General features: G+C 43.9%; 1 protein-coding gene across 1 annotated transcript; it reads left to right on the forward strand.

Annotated features, from left to right (window-relative positions):
• The first annotated feature begins 3,114 nt into the window (after nucleotides 1-3,114).
• On the forward strand, nucleotides 3,115-19,499 carry SLC6A14 (solute carrier family 6 member 14). Its single transcript, XM_064426382.1, has 17 exons — nucleotides 3,115-3,128; nucleotides 4,014-4,107; nucleotides 4,291-4,690; nucleotides 5,127-5,191; nucleotides 5,274-5,427; nucleotides 7,194-7,325; nucleotides 8,723-8,884; nucleotides 10,222-10,357; nucleotides 11,144-11,276; nucleotides 13,067-13,207; nucleotides 14,164-14,392; nucleotides 14,477-14,602; nucleotides 14,693-14,811; nucleotides 15,988-16,087; nucleotides 16,488-16,597; nucleotides 17,595-17,762; nucleotides 18,362-19,499. The coding sequence occupies exons 1-17, from the start codon at nucleotides 3,115-3,117 to the stop codon at nucleotides 18,509-18,511; spliced, it is 2,433 nt and encodes an 810-aa protein (XP_064282452.1). The 3' UTR covers nucleotides 18,512-19,499.
• The last annotated feature ends 867 nt before the right edge of the window (nucleotides 19,500-20,366 follow it).

Consider the following 20,366-nt stretch of genomic DNA (forward strand, 5'->3'; position numbering starts at 1 on the left):
CACTCCTAGGCTTTACTTTGCTCAATTAAAAATGACTCCTTAGTTTCTACTGGCCCCACCTCTGAAATATTTCGTAATAGAAAAGTCATTATATTCTGACACCTATGTGCTCCCTGATCATTAAGTTTTGATAATTGCATGCTTCCAGTTTTTCATTTTCCCATACTTTATCTCTTCCCTTTCCTTCGTTGGATCTGTTGTTATGTCCTCCCTTATGCGATACCCGAGGTTTTGTGTTTACAGAGCCTCAGTTGCTCAAAGACGAGTTGGACGTGTTTGGAACCTGCCTCTAGGATGGTCAGGGAGGGGGCAGGTAGAGTGACACCTGCCTGATGCACCTTGGAAAAGCTTGGATGTTTGTTTGGCACAAGGCTGCAATGATTCATGGAAAACTCAGATGCTCTGTGCCAAAAGCAGAAGCAGATTTGGGGGAGTTAGGAGCCCTGGGCCACAAATGCTGTTGTTCACTGTGCTTTGGTAACTCTAATGCAAGTCTGGGTTTCAGCAGAGATTTTCAGATGGTTGTGTGATTTGAGCATCTTCGACCTTTGTCAACATTTAGTCCTTTATTGGTTGCTTTTCTCCTTATTCTATATGGAGCTCTGTGTTTGAGAGCAACCTTTTTTTTCCTGTATGGCAAATTCAGTAATCTCTGACAGATTGATGAGCTCTCAGGAACTGGAGAGAGGCAGTGCTACAAGAAAGACCATGTTATCCTGGAGTTTTGGTCAGAGGGTGAAGTGATTGAGGAGCACATTCCAACTCTTGAATAAAATTTACTAAAGTGGAAATTAATGTTCCATAGATACAGAGCTGTCAATGTTGCCAAGAGTCACGAAAACACTTTGAATAATTTTGTGGATGAATACCTGTGGCTTCCTCTTGAGTTGCTGGGACAACAAAATCTTCTAGGCTCAGTGTAGTAGAAAAGCAGTTCTGCAGAACCTTTCAGTTTTATTGGTATATTTTAATTTATTTCTGCCTTATAAGTTTTTTTCTACATGCATATGTAAAACTTCTCCATCACTAACTTGATTACTGCATGTAATATGAAAGATTTGCAGGTTGCAACCTGCTGAAAAGGCCTGAGGGCAAATTTGCTTTCCATATAGTTTCAAGTCTCCACCCATCCTATGAGCACGACTTCGAAGGCTTAAGCATTTTGCATTTATAGCACTTTTGCAACTGTTCCACTGTAAGGAGATAACGAGCGAGGTTTCAGCTGCTTCTTTTGGGTTGTGATAGCAGACTGTCCATAGAGGAAAGTAGGAGTGACCTTGCTGCATTTTTCACCTCTGAGATGGCTTTAGAGATTAATCCAAAAGTCCTGAAGTTGGAGGAAAATTGGATTAAGCAGCTCATTGTGATTTTGCCAATACAGGTCTTTAATATGATTACATAATTCATAATAGAATGAACTACTATTATGTTAGTGAAACAAACATCACACAGTACTGAAAATTTTGGATGTTGTTCTGAATCAAAATTTTTCAGGATTTCCATTAATGAAAACAAATTCATGGGTTGAGATCCATATTGAGTAGATGTGTGTGTCCTGGTGGCCTGTTGAGCAGCAGCAATGAACATCCCAGTTATGGAGAAAAGCAAAAACTGATAAAGAAAAAAAATAAATCCAGGAAGGATATACAATGCGTCAACTCCTTTTTCCATGAGCGAAACCTCATCACCCTGAAGGGATTGGCAGCGTTGGGAGGAAAATTTTCTTCCTACCTTTGTTGCACAAATGGTTGGATGAACTATTAGAGCCAGGCAAGCCAGTATTGGCACGAGGCCTCTTCAGCAAGTAATTCCCACACTGTGTTTTGCTACAAACCCTGTCTGCTTCCACAGGTACCTCTCTGGAGTCAGAGATGGCCATTTCAGAATCCATTGCCTTTGCAATTTGTCCTTGACAACACCATCTTCACCTCTCCATTCTGTCTTCTAAGCAGAAGGGCCACTGCTTGACATGCCCTCCTTGTAGATACACTTCCACCTTGCTTACAACAGTGAAATAAGACATTTCTCACCAGATAGAGAATGCTGCCTTGCTTTCATGGACTACCAGACCAATGATTGATTTTTTTTTTTTTTAAGTTAGTGGTAAAGGTTTGGTCTAAGTTGCCTGTAGATCAGTTCAACACCAAGGAAATCATCTCACTTTTAATCACTTAACCTTGATTTAAAGACATTCTTAGGCAGAAAGCCTTAATTTAAATATGAACTGTGGGGCTTGGTTCTGTTCAGCTGCAGAGGAGAGGATAATTCCTGCAGCTGCAGGAGCCAACATTCTAAGTTTTCTGCCTTGCTTCACCTGTCAGTTTATAGCAGTCCTGTCTGTCTGATCCTCTCCTCTAAAGAGTGTAACATTGCCAGTTGAGTTCTGGATGAGAGTAATTACATGCTGTTGATAGACAGTCAAATGATTTAGGTCCTCTTCCTCAGATCCTGAAGGCCAACATGGGGTTTTTTTTGTTATTGTTTGTTGGTTGGTCAGCATGTGTTGGCTTGCCAGGATTTAGTGCATTCTAAAGTGATTTGCAAAGTGGGTTTTTTGGTCTTTAGCTCACACCAGTTGGGAAGGGGAGAGGTAAACAAGCCCCAGCTTTGTCTGCTGAATCAGTTTTGGATGTGTGTGTCAGGTGCCAATATTAGCAAGCACTGCTATCGCAGAAGGTATAGGTTAAGAAGAGAATTTACTCATCGTATTCTTAAATAAGCACATCAAACACAATCTGCTGTATCACCAGAGCTGTTTGTGTTAGCTAAGGGCAATACCCAACATCTGATAATAGCGCTGGTGCAACCAAATGGAAAACACAGCTATCTCTCTGCTCCTAGGAAATGTCAGAACTGTTTGCTGTATTCTCAGCATGTTAAGATTATAATTAATTTATTTCTAAATTATTTTTTCTCCCCATTGGATTAACAGAAGATTCAGTAAATGGCACTGATAGTAATCCAGGGGTGCTTTCCAAACTAGAAAGGTGACGTCAGTTAGGCTGCTGGTCAGGAGATGGGTTATCTCATCTATGGTAGAGTCAAACTGGCTCTGGTTTGGTGGCTGATAATTCTGTATTCATAGCTGAGGCATTCCAGGGGTGACTGGCTGGCATGGTCCTTGGCTGGTGAGTGGCTATCCCAGCTGTGAGGAACCAGCCTTCAGGGATCAACCTGATGGACTCAGCCCCTGGTGAATGCAAGTGCAGCTGCTGTGCTGTTCAGCTGCAGAGCTAACAGGAGAAATACAGCCCTGCTTCAGGCTCCTGTCAGAGGATATCTCCAGTATCTTCTCTGGCGATACTAATTTCTCCACTGCTCGCTACAGAGAGCCTGTAAAGGAGTGTTTTCTTTAAATTTTATTTATTATTTTCTCCCAAAGCCTGTGTCCTGTCAGGACACTGCACCTGTACTTGTTTTTTGTTCCAAAGATAAGAGTATTCTGACATCTTTCCATTATCTAACTCTCCTTGAAAGTCTGCTGCACAGGATGATAAAATACAATCTTATTTTACTTTCCCACCTTTCAGATGCTGTCCCACACAGTCCTCAGTCCTGGTGTACCTCTTAGTTGTGGCTAGATTGAGACATGCTGGGTAGCACTTTGCTAAATGAAAAGTCCCACTAATTTGGACAGAAAAGGTATTTGTCAAGGTGTGGATCTGAAAGAGCCATGGAAAAGACCATTTATAAATAGGGGAGAGCAATTAAGCAACCAGACAATCTGTGTGTCCTTATGTCTGCACACCGAGTGTGCTGTGAGCAGTGTCCTCATGTGTTATGGAATGCCTGGGGGAGGTCACTGTGACATCCCTTCCCATCAAGGGTGAAATGTCACAGACACCTTGGTGGTTGAACTGGGGGAGTTCTTTAGAAAAATCCTTAAGTCCTTCTGCTGAAATTCCTCCTCTGGAGATGACTTAACTTTTATGACCTGCCCTTTCTGTGCCTGTACCTGAAAGGTGTGCTCAGAAGCTGAACTTTCCGTGGTGTTTAACCCCCTTGTGGCACAGGCAGGGGTGGAGCAGGGTCTCCGGGGCAGGGAGCAGAGGTGATGCACACAGGCAGTGCCGCCGAGGGGAGGCACAGGGAGCTGCTCAGCTGAAGGTCAGTGTGTGATGGGGAACTGGCGGCCCGGAGGTAGAAGACCAAGAGAAGAAGTGTATAGGTAGGTACTGGAAGAGGAGGGAGAGGGGAAGGAGTGGGGGGACACGCTAGAAGTGAAGGCGGGTGAGAGAGAGGCGGCCAGGCAGGGGTGCAAGGAGAGCTGAGGAGCCCTGACTGGGGCAGCGAGCCCAGGCAGGTTCGTGGCAGGGGAAGTGGGTCGGGGTAAGGCGAGGAGCGAGGCCAGGCGGCGCTCAGCAGGGGAAGTGGGCAGGTGACCGTGCGAGGCGCTGGGCAGGTGGGTGTTCCCGAGGAAGTGGGCGCGGGGCCGGAGGAGGGTCAGCGGGCGGGGTGCGGCGGGGAAGCGGGCACGGGCTGCGAGGGGCTGCCCCGGGGGCGGGAGGCGGCCCCGCCCGGGCCGTGGGGCAGCCCAGGGGCCGCGGTTCCCGGCGGGGCAGCGAGGGGCGGGCGGCGGCCGCGCCGATAAAGCGGCGGGCGGCGGCGGCGCGGGCAGAGCGCAGCGGCTGCGGCGGCAGCGATGGGGATGCTCAGCCTGCCCGGCTTTCTGTCCTGCGGGAAGAAGAAGGTGAGGCGGCGGAGGGAGGCTGGCCGGAGGCTCCCGGGCGGGTAGGGTGCCCGAGCATGTAGGCAAGTGTGGGTGCAGCTGAGCAGGTGAGCTGTGGAGGTGCCCAGGTGGGCAAGCAGGCTGCAGGTATGTCGGCAGCTGTGGGCAGGTATGAAGTTGTCTGGGCAGGTGAGATCCAAACAGGTAGTGGAAGGTAAAGTGGGATGAGCATCTCGGCATATGTGCAAGGCACTAGGACAGGTGTTTTTTTAACGTGGGCATAGAGATATGTTCTGATGTGAACGTCTGAACAAGTGTGGGGGCATGTGCAGGGGCAGAATAGGGGAGCCTCCTGGAGCTGATCGTACAAGGGAGTAAGGCGGGAGTAAGGAAAAACTGTGGAGGCGTTTGGGCTCTCTGGTGGGACCCTCTCTCACAGTCTATGCTGTCCTACCAGGGGTCAGGAGGACTGGCAGCTCAAGTATCCGTGCCCATCCTGTCTGGGTGATCAGCCATACCAAGGTTCGTCTCTGGACAGAGAAACGATGATATGATTGCCCTTCTTGCCTGGTGGGTATCAAAGCCTTCCCTCTTCTCTTCAAAGGACTTCAATTTTGGAGATGCCCGCATCAGCAAAGAGAACTCAGAGCGTGAAAACTGGTCGAACAAGGCCGACTACCTGCTGTCCTTGGTGGGCTATGCCGTGGGCCTGGGCAACGTCTGGCGCTTTCCCTACCTCACCTACCAGAATGGAGGAGGTACCTGTGCTGAATGGCAGGGTCGGGTGGGCACGCCTTACTCTCCCCAGGAGAGAGGAGGGCAAGCTCCAAGGGTTGGTCTGAGGTTGGGCATGTTCTGTCAAAGCTGGATGTGAGCGTCACCCTGGGAACTGGGATGGAGCCTGCTCATGGGAAAGAGCAGTAAGAGGCAGCTATGTGCTTTTTGGGTACCAGCTGAGAAGGGAAATAATATTTAGTTTGGGTTGCAAATTTCTACCTGAGAATTCCATCTTCTGAATTACTCACAACCAACATGTACCTTTTTGTCCATGTGCCAATATCCTTTACTTGTCTAAATAGCTGCTCTCCCTCCCCAGTGCTTACCTCCTGGTAAGTTTGTTACATACCCTACCTGGTGTGTTTCTAGAGAACAATTGAATCCCCACTGCACCTCTGTTTTTCCATGCAAACAATGTAAGCTGGAATAATTATCTCAGCTCAATAATTACCCAGATCAAACACTTGGGAAGTGTGAGACAGACAGCCTCTACCTGCCTGCACAATGAACTAGTGGCAAAGCCAAGCAGAGGCACTGGTTTCCTTGGCTTGTATTCCAGAGCTTTATCTACTTGCCAGGCTACCACTGGTAATTCAAGAGTCCGTAAATAGTAACTGCAGAGAACTTACTTATATGAACCTATTTGCTCTGCCCAAGTCATTGAAGTAAAATTCTGGGCTGTAAATGCAGTGCAGCCCACTCAGATGCACATGGAACATAAGGAGGCATTCCCAGGACAGAATTTTTATTGGAGTGAGCTGGGCTGGTTTGCATTACCTGGAGTTTTGTTGAGGAAATTGTGAAAACAAATAAGTTGTGACATCAGCCCTTGAAGTAGATCTTTTTTCTTATCTGCTGCAGCAGAGACTTTGGATTTAAGGCATATTTGTGCTGTTGCTTGCATCCTTTCTGTGCCTCTTGTCATGATTGAAAAAGGCAACTGTTACATCCTTGTTTTGAAACACAGGAGTAGTCCAGTTAATTCTCTGGGATAATTTACTTCCTGAAATTCCATCAGGTATTTGCAGTTCCTTGCAGAACTGGGTCCTTGATTGCTTTAAATTCATCACTGAGAGTGATGAGGACAGGTTCCTGCAGGGATATACCGTGTTGTGTTTATGAAACTCGTGCTCTCGCTTTCCCTGTCTTCTGTGCACACACAAAGAAGTGCCAGTCCCTTTCACAGAACAAGGTGCTCACTGATATCAGGTTAACATGCACTTTTAAATGGACTTGAACACGAGCCATCCTGAGATGTTGTTTGAGACAGGACTCAGCCAACCATAGAAAATAATCTTCATGCTTTGATGTCCAGTAGCTGCTTAACGGGGCAGTTGCAAAACACAGCTGAGCACACACAGGAATGGTTCTGTTCCACTTTAAATTAAAAGTTGGAAGATTGAATAGAAAGCGGACAAGGCTGGTGGTGCCTACAGCTAAGCAGTGTTCCCACTTGTGTTAGAGCACATCTTCAATAGTTTTTTATAAAATTAATTTACTTTCTATAAGAGAAGCCATTCTTTTTAAATCAGCAGTTCTGACATTCATTGCAAGTACTATTTAGTCTTCTAGAAAACAGGACTTGGAAACAAATCTCTCTATTTCAAAAAAAAGCCCCTACAGTGGGGAGCAGGGGAGAAAGGAGGAGCATAAAATGTGATAAAACTGTGGTGAATGCTAAAAGATGCATTGTTTTCCCTGTGTGTGTGATTGTGTTTCCCCCCCATTTTTTATCTCCTTCTCTCAGGTGCTTTTCTAATCCCCTACACCCTCATGCTGGCGTTAGCTGGCTTGCCCTTATTTTTCATGGAATGTTCCCTTGGGCAGTTTGCCAGTCTAGGGCCAGTTTCCATCTGGAGAATACTACCATTGTTTCAAGGTTGGTTTTCTTATCTTTCCTTTTATTCCAGTAATAAACTGTTGTGAATTAATGATTTCTTCATGAAGTTACTAATTCTGGGACACCGATATCCGTGTTGCAACTATTGCCAGTGTTACAGGGTCAGTGTTATGTACCCAGGTATATACTTCCTCATTATTCAGCTAATAAACAGATGTTGAGTAAAGATTTCCCCAAAAAGGTTCTTGGTTATGAAAGGTTTTATCAGTGATTCTTTCAGTGCTCAGCAGCACATCACCCTCACTCTAGATGTCCAGGCAGAAGGAAATATCCCTTGATTTGAAAATCTGATTTGATTTGATTGAAAATAAATTTTAGAAGCTGACTTTATTTATCACTGTTTCTTTATGCTTCACGTCCAGTGTAGCTTGCAAGGCAATTATGTGTTGGATGGATTAATTGTGTATTTGGCTGCCAGTGTGGGCACAGGCACACAGGTCTGGGTGCTCTGTGCAATATTGTGCACAATCAGCCAGCAGCTGCCTTGGGATTCATCTGCAGGTGTGATAAAATAGCCTGGACTCTGGCTTTGTAAAGTGGGATGCCTCTTGAGATCACAGAAATCATTGTGTGCTGTAGTGGTAGTTTGTCTCGGTGAGGGTTTGTATTTCAAACTCTCTAAAGGGACTATGCAATGGTTGTGTTTGTCTTAATCTACCAGAGGAGTTAACGTAGGAAGGAGGAAGTTTCCTTCTGATGCAACAAGAATTTGCTTGTCACCTACACAAACTGGTTGCCCCAACATTTACTCTTTTTGCCAGTCTCTGTTCTGCAGCACAAGAAACTTTCATGAAAGCAGTGTGTTTATCGTAAAGCAAAAGGTTTTAAACACAGCACATCTTTCATGTGTCTGCAAAAACAGAAACTTTATACATGTTTAAGATGATTGGCGCAGTTTGTCAGGCTTTCCCAAACTCAGAAAACAAAACTCATCTTAACACGGGAAGAACAGTAATACGGACAATATTTGCTGTCGTTTAAAGCATTCATTACAGTGGAATCTTTAAAATGGCTTGGGTAGTCCTAGTACAGTTTATTTTACTAAGTTTCCCTCTGACTGGGAGAGAAGAAAATACTGAATTTCTCCTTTAGGCTTTGTAAATAGTCCAATTTCTCTATGGGCCTGATTCAAACTCTGTTTCAAAACCATGTTTGAATGGTCAGTTTGGATCATATCCATCATTTAATGGGTTTAAAATTTCACTGTTTGTTTGCTGTTAAAAAATATTTTAAAACCAAACAAAAACCAACGTAAACTTCTTCCCAAGTAGCCTTTTAAAGTTCACGTGAAGGCTATTTGTTTTTTGGGGGTGGTGGTATGGTGTTTGTAACCCAAGTTTGGGGTGGTTATGATATTGTGTGTTTCTCTTTCCTAGGAGTGGGCATCACAATGGTCGTCATCTCAACATTTGTGTCTATCTACTACAACGTTATCATTGCTTATGCAATTTACTACTTTTTTGCCTCATTTCAAAAAGTGCTGCCATGGTCAGATTGCTTCTCCTGGGCAGATGAATTATGCAGCAAGACACGGATAGGTACCATACTTACCAGATAGATTTTAATATTATTGGTTTTGGTCATTGGACTGTTTTCTGGGTGGAAGTATGGGAACAAGACAGCTACCCATGGCTTCAAAAGTCCTTCCTGGAGTTTTGCATCTGACCACAGAGGAGTGATGCTTATCCACTTTGCCACCAGTTCTGGGTGCTTGGGAAATCTACAGAGAACTGGGCACAAATCACCTTGTTGGATCCCTTTTTTTTTTTTTTTTTTTAAACCTCAGCTTTTTTTCTAGTCTATACATTTCCAATCCCTGGAAATACTGCATTCCCATTTCATCAGGCTTTGTGGCAAAAACAGTACCTTCCATGAGACAAACTACTGCAGTAGTTTTTATCCAGGTCTTTTCATTACCCCTTGCCTCCCCTGTGGCAATGGTAATCCTGAGCACCACTGAGGCGCTGGTTTCACGCTTCATTAACTCTTTAGGACATATCTCCACACCATTGTTCTTGTGTTTCAAAGCAGATGTAAGGCCCAAACACTTGTCTCTATTGCCAGTTTCTGTATCAGCCCAGTTTAAGGCAAAAGGTGAAGGTGGTAAGGTAATTACCAGTTAGCAGCTGGAAATGTCTTGCCTGGTAACCAGTGATTATAAAAATAACAAGGACAAGATGAGGATGCATTGCATTGTTTACAGAATTAATGTAAATACATCTCAACCATATATCTGAAAATATCTTCTAAGAGGTCTTATGTATCAAAAAGTTGGTGATCATTTATTGGCAAAGCAAAACAGATTTCAGCATCTAATTTGTAAGTTTTGGGGGAACACAAAACTGAATGGAAGAAGCTGTCCTGAAATAGGCTTCAACAAGAATTTCCAGTAAATGCTGATACATATGATGATAAAGTGGTTTTTATTGTTTTTATTGTATATTCTGGCAAAAATTTCCCTATCCCAGTTTCCATTTGTCCAACTCTGCTCCAAAGGGAATATTTAAAGTGCTCTAATAAGCCCTCTGCCACACTAAGATGAATATCAGACACAGAAGATCCATGTATCACCTTGGTTTGGGACAAAGGTTTTCATAGAGTAACCTAGGCTTCAATTTTAACTATGCTCAGTTTTGATTTTTATAAGTATTCTTGAGGATAAGTAAAATGTGGTGAGCACACCAGATTCTTTTGATTTACAGTCAAGTAGCGAAGTCACAGCTGCAAGTGACATTTCAGGTTTGTTTCTAAATATTGTTAGCAAGCAAACTGAAGCTCTAATTGCTTAGGAAACACATTTGCTCTATCAGTCTGATTTTTTTTTTTAATAACAATAGTCATTCCAGTGTTAATGATTCCTTTTTCTTGATTTCAGTAAGTGACTGCAACGCAACCTTGCATGGGGAAATCATTCGTGCGAACTACTCATTTGTCGCGGGCAACAATCTCACGTGTATAAATGGCACCATAAGCTACAAACCAGTGCAATTTCCCAGTGAGCAATACTGGAAGTAAGTAAATACTTTATAGACATTACTAAAAATACGTTTTTATGCATTGTGGTTTTGGATGTACCTTTTCTTTTTGTCTTATCTTGCAGTTCAGAAAAAAATCTAGTCAAGGGACATGGGCAGGCAAATCACTAGAGAGGGGACTTAAAATTTAATTGATAAGTTTGGTCTTTTTACGAGAAATTATGTATAGAAAGAGAAGCAAGTGAGTCAACCTTTAACCAATTGAAAAATACTCCAATTTAAAGAAGTTCCCTTCTCTGGTAGGCGAGGCGCTACTTGGCATCTTTACAGCAGCATATACTTTTATTTTTCTCAGGAGCTGCTGTGTAAAATATAGTCACCTTATTCTGAATCTGGGCCTGTTGTAAAATTGCCATTTCTTTATTGCCCCGCAGTCTCAATTTGCCTCATGTTCTCTGGGTTCCTGGACACGGATTCTTTTGGGCTCTTCTCTTCCTGTCAGAATTTCATGATTAACACTGAATATCTTAGGTGGGCCTTCCAGGAGATGTGTGGAGAGATGAGAGCTGGTAGGCTTCAAAAAGAGGGGAAAAATGCAGTTCAATATAGCTTCACACAGCAGCTCACTTTTTCCTGGGGACATGGGGGATCTACAGGGTGGGATCTATGGGGCAGAAGGAATCTATGAGGCAGGATTTCAGGATCTATGGGGCACAGGGGATCTATAGGGCAGGATCTATGGGGTAGACAGGAGAAGTAACTGAAGAGGAGGTGTGTGTGCTGCTACCATCCCTTCCTCACGGGAGCATCGTGTGCTTTCAGCAAAGTGACTCTGCAGCGCTCGAGTGGGCTGGACGAGACCGGCAGGATCGTCTGGTACCTGGCTCTCTGCCTCCTCCTGTCTTGGATGATTGTTGGAGCTGCCCTGTTTAAAGGAATCAAGTCTTCTGGAAAGGTCTGTTAATAAGAGCAAGGAGATGATTCTGCCCTCCCAATGTCAGCTGGACCTAGAGAAGTTCAGCACAATGCAGTCCTAACACACCCCCTCTGCTGGGCTCAGCATTTGGCTTCCCTCCTGCTCCTCGGCTTCATAACTGTTACATAAAGTATGAGTAAGGTGCTGATTACACAGCCATTACTTAACACCTGGGCCTCAACTCCACCAGGCTGCCCTGTGCTTTGGGATCTTGCTGTCATGCCAGTGATTCCAGCAGAGTTTTAGCCATTGCCTGGGCTGTGTGATGGAAGCGTGCATGTGATGGCACACACGGGCACACGCCCTAGGAACACCCGCTGATTATTTTGTACTTCCAGTCTGGTTGAGATGGTTGGAGCATACAGGTCAGGTGCTGTGAACAGGTGTGTGTGTGTGTGTGCAGGCTCCTTCCAGATTGTGAAATGTTGTTTGTTCCCAAGAGTTGAAGTTATTTGTAGGGCCAAGGTACTTAGATGCTTGTTTTCACAATCTGTCTCTGCTGAGCTGCCTTTTCCACAATCTTCAGCGTGGTTTTCTGGAGTTTTTCTTGGGCTAGGCTGACTTAAGGCAGGCTGAATTTCATCCTTCGTCACCTGAGACCCTTTTTTTGGTTTTGTGGCTTCCTTCTGTTTTCTCACCTTCATGTTGCATCGCCATCATTTACATCTTCAGCCTCAGTTGTCTTTGTTCTTTTGTTCACTTTCTGTGCACAGTTCATTTCCCCCCCTTTTCCTTCTGTCACTGTGCCTTTCTTTGGCTCCTTGCTGCCTCCTTTCCCCTGCTCAGTGTGATGTCTCCTCCTGGTTTGCTTTCGATCTGGAGCTTTCTGCCCTTGTTTCAGTGCTTTGGAGTATCTGTGCCTTGCCAGCCTCAGTTATTTGGCTGCATGGCTCCTCTGAATCTCATGTTCTTTGGGTTCCTGGCAGTTGGTTCTTCCCATTGTCAGTTTTTTTCTGGCGCAAAGGCAATTGTCTTCGCAGAGTAAGGTGAGACTTGGAAGAATCTAGCTGGGCAGGAAGAAGACAGATGAAAGGCAGAGAGAATTGTCCATTCTAGGCAAGCATGAAGGAGGTTTTCGGAAATGTCAGCCTCACCACACAATGGTGCAATGCTCTGGCTTGGTGGAGCCAGCAGTCCTGGGTCAATTACCTGTCTGAATAACACTGAAACTAAGACTCAAGAAACCAGAGTATTGTTTAACATAGCCTGTGTAACAATAACTGTACTGCTGGCCTTGGTCCCATTGTGCTAGTACAACAGTATAGAACTGTGTCTGAGAGAACCTAAAAGTCCATACTCCTGTAAAGAAAGCTTCCAGAACTGTGACTTTAAAAAAAAATTTTGTTCTGGCTTTTTTTTTTTTTGAGGGGTGGTAGGGGGGAGTAGCAGGGAGCTCATGAGGAGATCATTCCACCCTGGTCACCTAGTTTTTCCTGGCTTTCAGTTTGCACTTGCTAGAAGCACTACCTAGCAAGAGATGTCTGGGGTAGTTGAGTTCAGGCCTTGCTACAGCAGTAAATCATGCAAGAAAACCCCATTTCTGAAAGTGGTCAAGTGCTATCTGAAATGTGGTTGGGCCTTCTGCTTCTGTTGGAATGCAGCTCCAGAACCGGCTAAGCCAGATGGTTTGGTGCTTGTCATGTGTTCATTTCTCTGGTTGCCTGTTTTTCTTTTGTCCCAGCAGACCTTAGCCTAAAGCCTGTCCAGTCTTGCTGCATGGAGGTCTGTGGATCCCCTCACACTTCATGTCCCTGCCCATCTTTCTGCAGGTTGTCTACTTTACTGCACTCTTCCCATATGTCATCCTGCTCATCCTGTTGGTGCGAGGGGTCACCCTGGAAGGTGCTTTGGATGGCATTGAGTTCTACATTGGGAGAGAGTCCAACATCACCAAGCTGATGGAGGCAGAGGTGAGAGGAAGTTCAGCCCCAGAAGAGTGACATCCTTTCCTGGTTATGTGGCTTTCTTCTTTTTGACCCAGTCAGGTGCTTCAGGTCCTGCCCTGTATTTTGTATCAGCAGCTGGTTGTGTAAAAAGTCCAAGCCCCTATTCCAGCTACTCTCACATTGAAAGACAGTCACCTCCTTCCCCCTCCCTGCCACACCAGTGATGAGAACTGTGCTGTTGCTTCTAAACAGTTCTTGGGGATCCTGCTGGAGTTTAATCTTAGCAAGATCTGCTGAGAAAGTTTCTGCTGATAATTTTAAGGGACTTTATAATAAGGCTGAAGGATTCCTGATTTTTAAATTCAGGCCATGCCTTGCCTGGGAAAGTACCTTGAGTAAGTAGGTGGACCAGGAAGGGCACCTCATGCAAAGAAAGCCAGAACTTTCTTTGTTCTGGCTTAGGCCAATATTATTGCAGTTTTATCAAAGGCAATCATGAAGTGTGATATTTATTTGTGGTACTTCTATGAGTGCTTGGCACTAGCTGAGGGGCTACATCAGAGGCAGGAGTGGTTTGTTTGGGTCACACAAGTGGGAGGGTACATGGAAGTTCTCACTCCTGCAGCCAGTCCTGGTTGTCCTTATTTGTTGTATCTGTGCCAAAATTCATATCTCGGCAATTCACCTATGTGAACAAATCTCATATTTTCTTCAGGGTTAGCCCAATAAGATTTAAGTATTTGGCAACATGCTTGGGATGTGACCTTTAGACATCATAGAGATACTATTTGTGGTTGAGACTGCAAGGTCACCAGCATGCTATCTCTTCTATCCTCCCTAAAATTCATATGAAATAGAATTAGATATACAGGCTGAATGAAAAAAAAATATCCCCTTAATCTTCAATGGAGGACAGACTTAAATGTTTATGATAAATACTATAAGTAATACAGTACTTCTCATGTTCTTTTTTTTGGTAGGTTTGGAAAGATGCAGCCACCCAGATATTTTTCTCCCTGGCCGTGGGATGGGGTGGGCTTGTTGCTTTGTCTTCATACAACAAGTTCCACAACAACTGCTACTCAGATGCCATTCTAGTTTGTGTGACCAACTGTGCCACCAGCGTGTTTGCTGGGTTTGCAATATTCTCCATCCTGGGACATATGGCATTTGTGTCTCAGAGGCCTGTCTCAGAGGTGGTGGACTCAGGTAGGCTGATGGTCACATTGTTGGTACTGGCACTTGAATTGGTCAAGGTATGACAATAACACCCTTCTCTCCACTACCTTCCAGGGTTTGAACTGGCCTTTGTAGCCTACCCAGAGGCTCTCTCCCAGTTACCAGTTTCTCCTCTGTGGTCTTGCTTGTTTTTCTTCATGCTTGTGCTTTTGGGCCTTGACTCCCAGTTTGCCATCGTGGGTAAGTGGGGTTTAAGTGACTCATGGCTTTTCAAATGACCATTACCTTCCTTAATTTTGCTGCTCAAACTCCCTACTTCTTCCTTTGCAGAAACAATTACAACCACCATTCAAGATATAAATCCCGGAGTGATGAAAGAATTAAGAGTACCTATAACCCTGGGTTTATGTGCAGCATTCTTTTTTCTTGGGCTTATCTGTGTTACTCAGGTAAGAAATTGAGGGTTTTTTTGGTAGTGAGTTTAGTTATGCTGCAAGTGATGAACTCAAATCAAAATACCCTTTCCAACTGTTCCTGTCTTTGAGGATAAATCTTAGAGACCCTTGAATTTTGACAGTGTGTCTGAACACACAAGCAAGCAACTCCCAGGGAAAGCTTGAAGAACCTAAGGTTTTCTGTGATTATTGAACTGAGACATGCCTTGAAATAGAAGGGTTTACAGAGCCTGTGAATGATCAGCCTGATTTATTGTTCCTCAGTTCAGGAATGTATTTGTGTAATCACAAGTACGCGCATACAACATGTCCACAGCACAATGGGTGCTGCTAATAAATGCTGATGGGATCTTTTTGTTCAGAACTCACTACCAAACAGGACAGGAATTGAGGAATGGCCTATCCATCTAATAAAAACCCGTTAGCTCATGAGCATTTGTAGATTGCATGGTTACTTCTCCTGCATGTGTATATTTATATAAATAGATATACAGAAAAGGAATTTTAAGTATACTGTGTAAAATTTCTTGAGAGAATTGCTTTGAAGGGCATAAAGATTCACTGCAATTACTCCATCTAGAAATGCAGATTTATGTGTGTAATCAGACTGAGAATGTGAAGGAGGTAATTGTGGCGAGTAGACATTTGTATGGTCAAGCAAAGTATGTAAGTCATGAAACAGGGTGGTGGGGAAGATGGCAAAGGACTTAGTACACAAGAGTGGGGAATGGCTCAGAGATTGTTTCTTGCTCTGGGATCCTGCTATTGCATACTGGTGTTTAAAGCTGTGGTTAACCCCATGGAGTCATGCATGTAGGAGGATAGAAGCCTCCCAGAACTGATAACTGTATAGATGTTGCTGTAGTTCAGTATAAAAACTTCAGTCCCAGCTTTATTCCTGTAAGCTCCAAATTTAAATCTTGCTCTCAGCTGTTTATATATGCTCTGCATATACATAGATCTTGGTTTTAGCATCTATAGTATTTTGTTAGATGTGCTTTTCAACTTTCCATAGAGGATTTAAAGAATATAATATTCACAAATTTGTACTTGACCTGGAGAGCTGTGAACTTAAAAACTCAGAGTCATGATTAGTTAAATTGTCTTGAACAAATGCATCTTATTTGTATGTTACTACTCAAATTTTAACCTCTAATGTTTGTTCTGCAGGCAGGAATTTACTGGGTTAACCTAATAGATCACTTCTGTGCTGGATGGGGAATCCTTATTTCAGCTGTCCTGGAGATAGTAGGCATTGCCCACATTTACGGTAAATTATTTGCTTTGAAAATACATAATGAAACTAAGCAATCCCAGGAACAGCGTATATCACAGAGTCACAGTATGCTTTTGGGGTGGAAGGGACTTGAAAGATCATCCTGTTCCAAACCCCTTTGATGGGCAGGGACACCTTCCAACAGACCAGGTTTCTCAAAGCCCCATCCAGCCTGGCCTTGAGCACTGCCAAGGATATAAAATCCTAATTATTGCAATAAAGAATTTATAAGTTAACCATCTAAATAGTATTACAATTTAAAAAAAACCAAACTTTAATGCAGAACTGGAGGAACTGTCCTTGATGACGGCTTTTCTTTGATCACTTTTGAGTAACCCCACCTGCAAGGGGAGGTACCTACTTTACAGTGAGTCCCATGATTTTCTTCCAACAGGAGGACAAAGATTCATTGAAGACATTGAAATGATGATTGGAAAGAAGAGCAGTTCATTCTGGCTGTGGTGGAAAATGTGCTGGTTTTTCATCACTCCTGTGCTGTTAATGGTGCGTGCACATGACTCGATTGTGTTAGTGTGACAGAACTTAGTACCTTAATATTGAAGAGGTTTCTTTGTGAAGAGTCAGGGCTGAGTGCCCAGGCTCTGTGTATAAAGATGGGGCATAGCTGTGCCAGTGAAGTGGACTGTGGGCTGTCTCTGCTTTCTGATACACTCCCTCCTCCTTTGATCCTCTCCAGGAGAGGCTGGAGCTTGGGATCAGTTACTAAGAGCTGGGTCTACCCTCCCAAGGACTAACACAGGGCAGCTAGATCCTCTGCCTTGGCAGCTGGATTATCTTAATTTTAGACTGAGATTGGTTTGAAAATCTTTTGAGGGAAATCTCATTTTTGGGTCATATGTTCTGCTGTTCTTCTGTCTAACTGAGACCTTTTAATGTCCAGTTGCATGTCTGGATTTTGTTACTCCTGTACTTCCAGTTGTTAGTGTAGGTGGTTGGATTATGTTACTATGACCGAATTTATTAACATCCCCAGTCCAGGAACAGTGGCCAGTCACTCTGGCCAGCACATTACCTGTAATCTGTCCAGACTCTAGTTTAGAGAATGCTGCTTACAACTATCCAATTTCTGAAGCAATACTTGCCAATTTCTAATCTTAGATTCTTTCCTGTATTCCTGTAAATAATGGAACACAGGAACACATAAAACAAGTAGAGAAGGGTACTGGGCTCAGCCAGCAACAAGTATATTATCCAACATAAGATTTAAAGAGAACCCAGAGATAAAGTTACATGTAACCACAAATATAGTTAGTGCATCTCAGCACTGGTGCCATTTTTCAATCCTGGCCTTCAGTCTTGCTGCTTGGTGATGACTGAACACCAAATCCTGCACAACTGTTTTCACCCTCAGAAAACACAATGGAACCATGCAGAACTTGTAGACAGTCCTTCTTTTTATTAAACCAACTTGGAAGCAGTGCAAATTCAATGTTGCTGGAAACCTGCTTTTCTCTTATTGTTTTTTTCCCATTTTTTCTAGGCTGTTTTGGTCTGGTCTTTGATGACATTTCCAAACCCCACTTATGGCTCAGTGTTATACCCAGCCTGGGGAAGCATTGTTGGCTGGTGCATGATCATCTTCTGCGTCATCTGGATTCCCATTGTTGCTATTGTAAAAATACTTAATGCTGATGGAAACATTGTTGAGGTAAGGGCAAAAAAACCCCACTGTCATAGCCTCAAATCTGAATTTCTTTGGTATTATCAGGACCACTTGTGCTTTCTTCTCCAACACATCTACTACTTTGACATGTTTTTCAAATGGATTTTTAGACCAAGCATTGTCTCTGGTAGTGCATCAAAGGTGCATCTACTCTACCATGTTCTGATAAGCAGACAAAGTCTAATTCTCTGGAAGTGCATACACACCATGCGAGAGAGATTTTTCATCAGGTCTGCTGCTATTCCAGCTCCTTTAAATTCTCTGAAGAATTTCTATTGCTTTCTATCCCCATATAATTTGTGGAGTTTTGCCTCCCATTCCTCCCAGAAGCAAGTGACAGATGTGAGCTATTCTGCTCTTGCTGAGTTTTCCCAAACAGTTGTGTTGGTCACAGCTTTTCTTGTTCTTTGACTTCAGCGTCCAGAACCCACCGACCCCAAAGATACTTGGAACAATTCTAAACAACTTTGGTCATTTGCCGTTTGTTGAGTTGCAGTGCATGCCTAGAGCTATAACTTTACTGAATTTTCAAAGTAGCCTGAACTGAAGTAAGACATTCAATGCCTCTTGGTTTTGCTTTGCAGCGCATTGTCAGCTGCTGCCGGCCTGCAGCAAACTGGGGCCCCTACCTGGAGCGTCACCGGGGAGAGCGGTACAGCCACATCGTGGATCCCAGGACAGCCAAGGGGCATGAGATCCCCACTGTGTCTGCCATCATATACAAGCAATATTGAGATGGCTGTTTGGATGACTGTTTTTTAGTACATATACGCGGGTTTTGGTTTTTTATATTGGAAAGGTACAAGGCGAAAAAAAAAAAGTCAAATCAACAGCCCTGCCCCTTTAAAATCCAGCCCCCAAATGACAGCGAGTCATATTCTTTATTTGTAGTGCTTTGGGGAGGGACACATCAATAAGGCACTGAGATCTCATCAGATATGTGGGTTGAGAGGGCAGGATAATACATTGCAGGCTCCCCAGGCTGCTGGACTGGGCATGCTTCACCCCATGCAGCTGGTATCCAGCTGGAGTGCAGATACGGGTGTGGGGGACAGGAAAGACATTCTGGTGCTCCCAGCTGGAGCCCAAAGGTGCTCTGTGTGTGTCTGTGTGTCTGTGTGTGTGTGCCCTGAGGTGCAGTTGCTGCCTTCTGCTGTGCTCTGCCACCCCAGGAGTGTGCAGTCAGCAGAGGGGAAGGCGTGTGCTGCTGCCTGGCACTGGAGCTCAGGGATCAGGAGTAATTCTTCTCTGTCTAAGCCTTGCTCAGTGTGCTGGGAGGCTGCTCAGGATTTGATGTTAAGTGTGCTCTGTGTGTGTGTGTTGTCTAAACAAATACAAATATTGAGTGGCAAAAATTTGCCATCACAGGAAGTAAGGTTTAAACATGGTGAAAAGCAGGCTGCCTTCTATTTCTCATTATTCCCCTTGGGATCCCTAGAGAGCTATCTTCTCTGTCATGCCCTGTGCTCAGCCCTCTTCTTTAATTCAAAAACCTCATGTTTCCATATTCTGTCATTAGGTTCTGCAGAATGAAAGAGTAACCATTGAATTCTGGTTTGTCTGCTCTCCTGTTTTCACCAGTGCTTTACCTATCACATTGTTTTCTGCTTCTTTCACTCAGATTTGGGTATTCCCTTCCAAAGGAGACCCAAAGGGCTTTTTTAAAAGATTCAAACAGTGTTATGGTAGGAAGCAGAACTTTACTTAAAGTGAAGGTTACAACTACCTTGTAGTGCTGTTATTCCAAAACTTGCTGAAATCATGAGATTAATGAAAAGTTATGAAGCTTGTAATGCAGTTGGGAACACAGACTTGAGCATCTACATAGGCAGGAAGGGTTTGGGTGAAGAGAAACTGACTTCACTTGTAATACAAGTGAATCCAGGTAAAGGGCGGGGGAAAAGACTGAGGAGAGAATGAATACGTTTGGTGTGCTGAGGAACATCTCTCTCACTGTGATAATGGTTCCTTAGGCACAAAGCAGCAGGGTGTTCAGCTGTCACTTTCTCTCAGGGCTTTGTCACTTTTTTCTGGACATGAAGGAGTGTGGATAGTGGCTTTCTTGCCCAAGCTGCATGTCTTGGTGTGTGTTTTTTTTTGTACTGGGTTTTTTTTTGTGTGTGGGTTTTTTTTTGTTTTTCTTTTTGGTGTTTTTTTTTTTGTTTTTTTTGTGACAGATCATCACTTTATGCCGAACAAAATGTGATTTTCCCCGCTGTTTTTAATGATTTTGGAACTGGCAAATAAAGTGTGATTTTCTGTTTTTAATGGGTTTGGACCACGAAAGCTTCTGTGATCCTAAACCTTTGAGAGCTTGAACTGGAAAGATTCAACCTCCAGGAAGTCTTAGAAAGTGCAAGAGTCTTGTTTTGGAGTGGGCTGAGAAAGTACAGAAAGTAATTAAATGGGAAATTATAAAAAGGCCTGTGGGACTGGAGCCTGTGCTAGAAGCTGGTGAAGAGGACCCTTTTCCTGCACCCCAGCTGCTCTGGGATCATGGTTCAGCCAGAAAAGAGGGTTGTCAGTAGCCTGGAGAGGCTGGGAGCTGGAGGGTGCTCCATCTGCTGGAGCTGACAGCAGTTCTCACCT

Source organism: Passer domesticus, chromosome 7, assembly GCF_036417665.1.
Source record: "Passer domesticus isolate bPasDom1 chromosome 7, bPasDom1.hap1, whole genome shotgun sequence".
Classification (NCBI taxonomy): Eukaryota; Metazoa; Chordata; class Aves; order Passeriformes; family Passeridae; genus Passer; species Passer domesticus.